Below are 8403 nucleotides of genomic sequence, written 5' to 3'. Positions count from 1 at the left end.
GGGTTTTGGGGTCAAAAGGATGCGTGGGAACCGGTCAGGGGACTGGCAGCCAATCAGAATCGAGAGCGCTCTATGGGGGTGTGGCCAGCGCGGTTTGTGAGTGGCGGGTGGAATTTATGAATGGGGGGCGGGGTTTATGAATAGGAAACAGCATTTATGAATGGGGGGCGGAGTTTATGAATGGGAGTCAGGGCTACCGAATGGAGGGCGGGGTTTATGAATAGGAAACAGCATTTATGAATGGGGGGGCGGAGTTTTCCCACCCCATCACCACACCAGCACCACCCCCAGCCTAATTACCGTTAATTACCCGCTGCAATTAATTCATTAACGACCAAAAAAAAGGGGGGGGAGACCCCCCTGGAATGGGGGGACCCCAAATTTATTTGGGAGGGGGGAGGAAGGGAGGGGCGCTTTGGCCACGCCCATTTCCCATGCCCCTCCCCCTCCTTGGTCCGAGGGGTTTTTGGGGGGTCCCGAGAGGGAATTTTGGGGTCCCTGAGGTTTTGGGGGACCCTGAGAAGATTTTTGGGGGTCCCATAAAAATTTGGGATCATCCCAGGTGAGATTTCAGGGTCCCAGAGCAAAGGAACCACCCCAAAATCCTCTTTTCATCCCAAAAATTTAATTTTGGGGGAATTTTGGGTTTTTTGGGGGTGATATTTTGGGATCCCAGGTGAATTTTTGGGGGGGGGGGGTCTCAGGAAGATTCCAGGTGAGATTTAAGATTCCCAGACCCAAAAATCCCCTTTTGAAACCCCAAAAAAATCTCAATTTTTGAGGCGATTTTTGGGGGGATTTTGGGGTTTTTTGGGGTCACTCCTTTTTGGGGTGGGGGTCCCGGGAGCCCCCCAAAAGCAGCACCTGGGCCAGCAGGACCCCATTGCAGGTGGCCGAGGCCGCGAAGGTCGAGGCCAAGAGGAGATCCCCGGTTTCCTGCAGGGAAATTTGGGGGAAATTTGGGAGATTTTGGGAAAATTTGGGGGGTTTAGAGGAAAATTTGGGGGGTTTAGGGGAAAATTTGGGGAATTTTGGGGCTTTGGAAGAAATTTTGGGGGGGTCCTGGAGAAGGATTTGGGGGATTTTAGGAGCAGTTTGGGAGTTCTAAAAGGATTTTAGAAGGAATTTTAGGATTTTGGGGTTGAATTTGGGGATTTTAGGGGGCAATTTTGGGGTCCCAGGGGAATTTTTCGGGTTTAAATTGGAGTTTAGGAGGAATTTGAGGGATATTTTGGGGGATTGAAAAGATTTTGATTTTTGGGGGGTTCTGGGAGAGATTTTGGGGGGAATTTTGGGGGATTTGGGGGGTCCTGGAAGGGTTGAGGATCCAGGATTTTTTTGGGGTATTTTTTCTGGGATTTGGGGTTTTTTGGGGAGGGGTCTCATCATGAGGGAGGCAAATTTGGGGGGTCCTGAGTGAATTTTTTGGGGAGGATTTTTGGGATTTTGGAGGTTTTTGGGGAGGGGTCTCACCGTGAATGGGGTGAATTTGAGTAAAAATTTGGGGTTTTTCTGGTAAAAATTTGGGGTTTTTTTGGGTTCTTGGTGGGTTTAGGATCCAGGATTTTTTGGGGTGTTTTTGGGGAGGGGTCTCACCATAAGGGAGGAGAATTTGGGGTGAATTTGAGTAAAAATTTGGGGTTTTTCTGGTAGGAATTTGGGGTTTTTTGGGGTTCTGGGTGGGTTTAGGATCCAGGATTTTTTTGGGGTGTTTTTAAGGGATTTTGGGGTGTTTTTGGGGAGGGGTCTCACCATAAGGGGGGTGAATTTGAGTAAAAATTTGGGGTTTTTCTGGTAGGAATTTGGGGTTTTTTGGGGTTCTGGGTGGGTTTTAAGAGTTGGGATTTTTTGGGGGTATTTTTTGGGATTTTGAGGATTTTTTGGGGAGGGGTCTCACCGTGAGGGGGGAGAATTTGGGGTGAATTTGAGTAAAAATTTGGGGTTTTTTTGGTAGGAATTTGGGGTTTTTTTGGGGTTCTGGGTGGGTTTAGAATCCAGGATTTTTTGGGGTATTTTTTGGGATTTTGAGGATTTTTTGGGGAGGGGTCTCACCGTGAGGGAGGTGAAGATCCGGGCCAGGGCCCCCCCAAAGAGGAGCCCCGTGGAGACCCCCGAGAGCTGCCCCGTGTGGCCCTGCCGGGCGTTGGTGACGATCTGGATCAGCTTTGGGGGGGAAAAAGGAAATTTTGGGGTTTTTTTTTTTTGGGGGGAGGTTCCCAAAAATTTGGGAGCCCCCAAAAGTCGAAAGATTCCCAAAAAAAAAAAAAAAAAGAAAAAAAAAGGAAAAAGCAAAACAAATTGATCCAAAATAATCCTGAAATCTCAGGGGGAATTCAGGGGTTTGGGCAAAAAAAAAAATCCCAAATATTCCCCAAATTTCTCCCAAAATTCTTCAGGATCCCCCCAAAAATCCCCTCAGGACCCTCAAAATCCTCCCCAAACCCCTCCAGGACCCCCAAAATCTCTCAAATCCTCCCCAAATTCCCCCCAGGACCCCCCAAAACCCCCAAACCTCCCCAAATTCCCCCCAAAATCTGCCAAATGCTCCTCAAAATCTCCCAAATTCCCCCAAACCCACCCAGGACCCCCCCAAATTTCTCCCAAATCCCCCAAGAATTCCCAAAACTCCCCCAGGACCCCCAAATCCTCCCCAAAATCCCTGCAGGTCCCCCAAAATCCTCCCTAAATCCCCCCAAATTTCACTCAAAACACTCCAGACGCCCTAAAATCCCCAAAATCCCCCCCAGGACCCCCCAAACCCCTCACCCTGCTGAGGATGATGATGGGCAGGTTCAGGGCCTGCAGGGCGGTGACGAAGCTCAGCGGGGTCAGAGGTGACACCAAAATCCCCAAAAACGCCCCAAAAACGGCCACGAGCGCCAGCCCTGGGGGGGGGGAGGGGACACAAAAAGGGGGGGTCAGGGATCCCCAAAAAAATCCCAAAAACCCCAAAAAAATTCCAAAATTTCACCCAAAACTCGGCACCAACCTCGGCCCGTGCGGCCCCCGAAGTGCAGGATGAGGAAAAGGAGGGTGAGGGTCTGCAGGAGGAGGAAGAGCGACTCCCCCCAGGCGCTGTTGGGATTTTGGGGGCGTCAGGGCCCCCCAAAAATTGGGCTGGGGGGTCCCAAAACCCCCCCGGGAGGGGAAAAATGGGGAAAATCCCATGGGAAATAAAGGGTAAATGGCCCAAAATGGACCCAAAACACCCCAAAACCCCCCAAATTTCACCAATCTACTCCAAAATCCCCACAATCCCTCCAGGACCCCCCAAAACTCCCCCAAATCCCCTTCCAGACCCCCCAAATACACCTGAAATCCCCCCAAAAATCCTCCTGAATCCCCCCAAAATCCCTCCCAGACCCCCCCAAAACTTCCCAAAATCTCTCCCAGAACCCCAAATCCCCCCAAACCACCCCAAAATCCTCCCTAAACCCCCTGAAATGCCCGAAATCCACGCCAAACCCCACTTTAAATGCCCCCGAACTACCCCAAACCCCCACAATCCCTCCCAGATACCCAAGAACTTCCTCAAATCCCCCCAAATCTTCCCCAAATCCCCTCCAGATTCTCCTCAATCACCCCAAATCCCAAAAATCCACCCCAAACCCCCATTTAACCTCCCTCGAATGTCCCAGAAGTCCCCCAAAATCCCTCCAAACGCCCTCAAATCCCTCCCCAAACTCCCCAAAAATCCCAAAAAATCCCCAAAATTCCCAAATTTCTGCCCCTGACCTGAAGGGGAAGCCCCTGGCGCAGCCGTAGCCCACCGAGCCCCCCAGGGCCAGCAGCTCCAGCAGCACCGAGGGGAGGCTGAGCCCCCCCCCGCTGCGGGACCCCCAAACCTTCAGCAGCTGCGGCACCTTCACTGAGGGGGGAAAATGGGGTTAAATTTTAAAAAAATCCCCAAAATCCAGCCCAAAATGTGAAAAATCCACTTTAAAATAGCCCAAAATGCCCCCCCACCCCCCCCCTTGCGGGACACCCTAGACCTTCCAAAATCCCCTCAGATCCCCGCCGAAATCTCACCCAGGACGGATCCCGCCACGATCCCGTAGCCCAGAACTTTGCTCAGGAGGATTTTCAAGCACGGAACTGCGGAGAAGGAAAAAAGGTGAGGTGAAGTGACCCCAAAATTCCTCAAAATCTCCTAAAAATTCATCAAAATTCATCAAAATCCCTCAAAATTTGGATCCCTTCACCCAAAACCAAGATGGCGGCGGCGTCGCCTCACAGCCAAATCAAAGATGGCGGCGCTTTCCCCCGCGCCCAAAACCAAGATGGCGGCGCCCCTCACAACACCGGCCCGTAACCAAAATGGCGGCCGCCCCCACAGCCCTTAAAGGAGCCCCAAAACCCCGCTCGAAACCGCCCGAAAAGCCCCGAAAAGCCCCAAAGCCTCCCCCCGAGACCCCTCCGGCACCGTCGAGCAGCTGGAAGTGGAGGAAGAATCGGTCGAAGCAGTGCTCGGGCAGCAGGAACGGGACGAGCCAAGGCCGTAGCGGCTCCATGGCGGCTCCCGCGCTGAGGGGAAATCGGTAGGAAACGCCCCTCGGATGTTGTGATTGGCTGAAGCGCAATAAAATCCCGCCCCTCTAAACCCGCCCTGTAATCGGATTGGTTAAGTACCAAAAGATCCCTGCCAATCAATAGCTGTGCTAAGCTGCGATTTGTCAGCTGTTTATTGCGCAAGCGATTGGCTGAGTGGGCGTAAAGCTCCGCCCACCAGAGGCGCGGCGAGCTGTGATTGGCCAGTTCTTTATTAATGCGATTAAAGATTTAAATATCCCGAATCTCACAGAAATCCCCCAAATTCACCTAAATTTGGGTCCGGAGCGCTCTGAGACCCCCAAAGTCCCCCATAAGTTCTTCTTTAAAGCGTCGGATTTAGGTCCTGATCCACCATTTGTGGGGTCTTGAATGTTTCAGATTTAGTGGATTTCAGAGGGTTCCAGTCCCCGAATTTGGAAGAAATAGAGAGATTTTGAGGGTTCAAGGACCCGATTTTAGCGCCATGAGACGCTCTTTGGGCGAGTTCAGCCGGAATTTTTGGGGTGTCGGCTGGATTCTGGGGGGGTAAGCCCTTCCCGAACGGGATTTTTCGGGTTAAACCTCCAAAATTTGGCAGTCCGGAACCACCAAAACCCACTTTTTCCTCCTGTTTTCCCTGTGCGCATGCGCAGTAGCCGTGTCGACCCCGCCCTACGCTGAAACGCTTCCGTACGTTTCTGTGGTACTGCGCAAGCGCAGATTACTACATGTACGCCGCCATGCTGAACGTCTGCTCCTTCTTGCTGCGCATGCGCAATGTAGGTAACATTCCTTCACGCGTGCGCACTCCGCGCTTCTTCTTCCCCTCACAACCACCCAAGATGGCGCCGCCCATGGCGGCCGCCGCCGCTTCCCTCTCCCTCCTGCTCCTGCTCCTCCTCCGCCGCCGCCGCCGCCGCCGCCGCCGCCTCCTCGTCCTGCACCGCCTCCGCCTCCTCCGCCGCCGCCGCCTCTCCGCGCTGCGCCTCGCCCTCCTCCCTCCCCGCCCTTTCTCCCCTCAGGCCCCGCCATGGCGGCGCCGCCGCGGCCGCCTCTGGAGCCGCGCCCGCAGCTCCGCCTTCTGGGCCACGGTCCGCGACAAATCGCTGTGCGGCCGCGAGTGGAGCGAGCGCTTCCGCGTGCCGCCCGACACCTTCGACGCGCTGATATCGCGGCTGGGCGGCGCCATCGGCCGTCGCGACACGGCCATGCGGCGCGCCGTGCCCGCCGAGGTGCGGCTGGCGCTGACGCTGTGGCGCCTCGGCGCCGCCACCGAGTACCGCGCGCTGGAGGCCGCGTTCGGCGTCTCCCGGAGCTCGGTGTGCAAAATCCTGCGCGACGTCTGCGGCGCCCTGGTGGCCGCGCTGGGCCCGCCCGAGCAGGAGGAAGGGGAGGAGGAGGAGGGTGAGGATGAGGAGGGCGAGGGCGCGCTGGGGATGAAGCTGCACCTGCCCAGGGACCCCCGCGGGAGCCCGGGCGGGGATTGGGGGCGGTGGGCGAGCGGGGAAGGGCTTGGGGGGAAACCACAAAATCCCGAGGGGTCTGACCCAAAATCGAAGGGTTTGGGGTCAAAAATCCAAAATCCAGAAGGTTCCAGCCCAAAATTCCAAATATCGACAAATTATGACCCAAAATCGAAGCTTTTGGGGTCGAAATGTCAAAATCCAGGAGACTCCAGGACTAATTCACAAATCTCGATGGATTCTGACCAAAAATTGGAACTTTTGGGGTCGAAATTTCAATATCCTGAAGATTCCAGGGCTAATTCCGAAACCTCAGCAGATTCCAGCCCGAGATTCCAAGGATCGACGGATTCTGACCCAAAATCCAAGGCCGTGACGTCACCGTTTCAAACTCCAGAGGATTCCAGGACTGATTCACGAATATCGACGGATTCTGACCCAAAATCGGAACCTTTGAGGTCAAAATGTCAAAATCTGGAAGATTCCAGCCTGAACTTCCACATCCCAGCAGGTTCCAGCCCAAAATCCCAAATCTCAACGGATTCTGACCCAAAATCTGAATTTTTGGGGTCGAAATTTCAAATTCCAGCAGATTCCAGGACAAAATCCCCAAATCCAGCAGATTCCAGCCCGGAATTCCAAATATCGAAAAATTCTCACCCAAAATCAGAACTTTTGGAGCCAAAACCCCAAAATCTGACGGATTCTGACCCAAAATCCCAAAATCCATCGGGAATTCCCGGGAGGGGCAGCAGGAGGAGAAAAATCCCAGCGGGAAACGCCCGAAAATCCCAGAAAATGGGAAAATTCCAGCCTGGAAATGATGAAAATCCTGAAAATCCCCCAAATTCACCAGAAACTCCTCAAATTCCTGTGGAAAATTCGGGAATTCCGGCCAAAAAATGCAGGAATTCGGATTTATGGGAAAATTCCCAGATTTCAGCAGGAACCTCTGGGAATTCCCGAAATACGTTGGGAAATGCGGAAATTTTGGGGGAAATTCTGGAGATTCCCACGTTTTATTGGGAAACTCCCAAAATTCCCAAATTTCATCAGAAAATCCCCAAAATCCCCCGATCCCCTCGGATTTCTCCAAATCCCCAGATTTCCAAAATGCCTCGAAAGATCTCCCGGAAAATCTCCAAAAAATTTTTCCAGAGTTCCAAAACGTCAAAAAAGAATTCCAGGAAAATTTCCCTGAAATCCCGAATTTCTCTGAATCCCCAAATCCTGCAATTATCCCAAATCCCCCGGAATTTCCCCCAAACTCCCCCAATTTCCCCCTGCCCGGCCTGGCCGGGGTCCTGGCTCGGCTGCGGGTCCCGATCCGCGCCCCCGCCGGCTCCTGGCGCTGCTGTCGCGATAGAGGCAGCGATACCGCCGGCTCCTGTCGCGATAGGGGCAGCGATGGCCGCGATAGGGGCAGCGATGGCCGCGATACCGCCGGCTCCTGTCGCGATAGCCGCGATAGGGGCAGCGATAGCCGCGATAGGGGCGGCTCCCGCGGCTCCTGTCCCGATCCCGGCCGCTGCCGCCGCTGCTGTCGCGGCTCCTGTCGCGATAGGCGGCGCGGGGGGGCGGGGCTGACCCTGCAGGCCACGGTGGACGCGCGCGGCTGCCTCTGGAACGTGGAGTTCCCGCGGGCCGGGGCCGGCGTGCGGAGCTCGGCGCTGTTCCGGAGCATGGAGCGGGCACGGGGGGCGGGAAATGGGGACGGAAACCGCGGAAACGGGAAAAACGGGAAAAAACCCGGGAATTTTGGGGAAAAAAATGGGGATTTGGGGGGGGAAAATGGGGGAGAAAATGGGAAAAACGGGAAAAAACCCGGCGGTTCTGGGGGGGAAAATGGGAAAAACGGGAATTTGGAAAGGGAAAACACGGGGGAAAATGAAAATCCCCTGGGGGGAAATGGGAGATTTGGGGTGAAAAACGAGAATGGTGGGGGGAAAAATGGGGATTTAGGAGGGAAAAATGGGAATTCCGGGGAGAGTTCTGGGGAAAAGGAGGAGATTTTTGGGAGGGAAAATGAGAATTATGGGGGTTCTGAGAGGAGGAATTGGAATTGGAGAGGGGAAATTGCGGGTTCTGGGGAGAAAATTGGAAATTTCGGGGGTTCTGGAGGGAAAAATGGGAGCTCCAGGGGTAAAAAGAGGAATGCCAGGTGGAAAATCGGGAATTTCGGGGGGAAATCCGGGAGTTTCCATGGGAATTCTGAAAATCCTGGGAGTTTCACTGGGAATCCCGAGAATATCGATGGAAATTCGGAAAACATTGATGGGAACCTGGAGAATTTCACTGGGAATTTGGGGGATTCTGCCGGGAGTTCGGAAAACACCGATGGAAAATTGGGAAATCTCGATGGAAATCCCACCGAAAAATCAGGAAATTGTGGGAATATTGATGGAAATCG

General features: G+C 53.8%; 1 protein-coding gene across 1 annotated transcript; it reads right to left on the bottom strand.

Moving 5' to 3' along the window:
* Positions 1-342: 342 nt before the first annotated feature.
* MPDU1 (mannose-P-dolichol utilization defect 1) lies at positions 343-4540 on the bottom strand. Its single transcript, XM_064738197.1, has 7 exons — positions 4424-4540; positions 4030-4095; positions 3736-3868; positions 2990-3075; positions 2767-2885; positions 2053-2163; positions 343-936 (listed from the first exon to the last, which is right to left on the bottom strand). Exons 1-7 carry the CDS (start codon positions 4509-4511, stop codon positions 817-819), a joined length of 723 nt encoding a protein of 240 aa, XP_064594267.1. The 5' UTR covers positions 4512-4540; the 3' UTR covers positions 343-816.
* Between the last annotated feature and the right edge of the window lie 3863 nt (positions 4541-8403).

This window comes from Zonotrichia leucophrys, unplaced genomic scaffold (genome assembly GCF_028769735.1).
Source record: "Zonotrichia leucophrys gambelii isolate GWCS_2022_RI unplaced genomic scaffold, RI_Zleu_2.0 Scaffold_220_83534, whole genome shotgun sequence".
Classification (NCBI taxonomy): Eukaryota; Metazoa; Chordata; class Aves; order Passeriformes; family Passerellidae; genus Zonotrichia; species Zonotrichia leucophrys.
The sequence above is the reverse complement of the archived record's forward strand: the minus strand, read 5'-3'. Positions and strand labels throughout refer to the sequence as shown.

Excerpts from the sequence above, each read along its gene's own strand:
- MPDU1 (XM_064738197.1), bottom strand. The coding sequence starts at position 4,511 with ATGGAGCCGCTACGGCCTTGGCTCGTCCCGTTCCTGCTGCCCGAGCAC. Across the intron at positions 3,869-4,029 it reads CGTGGCGGGATCCGTCCTGG|TGAAGGTGCCGCAGCTGCTG; the intron begins GTGAGATTTCGG and ends TTCCCCCCTCAG. Across the intron at positions 3,076-3,735 it reads GCCAGGGGCTTCCCCTTCAG|CGCCTGGGGGGAGTCGCTCT; the intron begins GTCAGGGGCAGA and ends AAATCCCAACAG.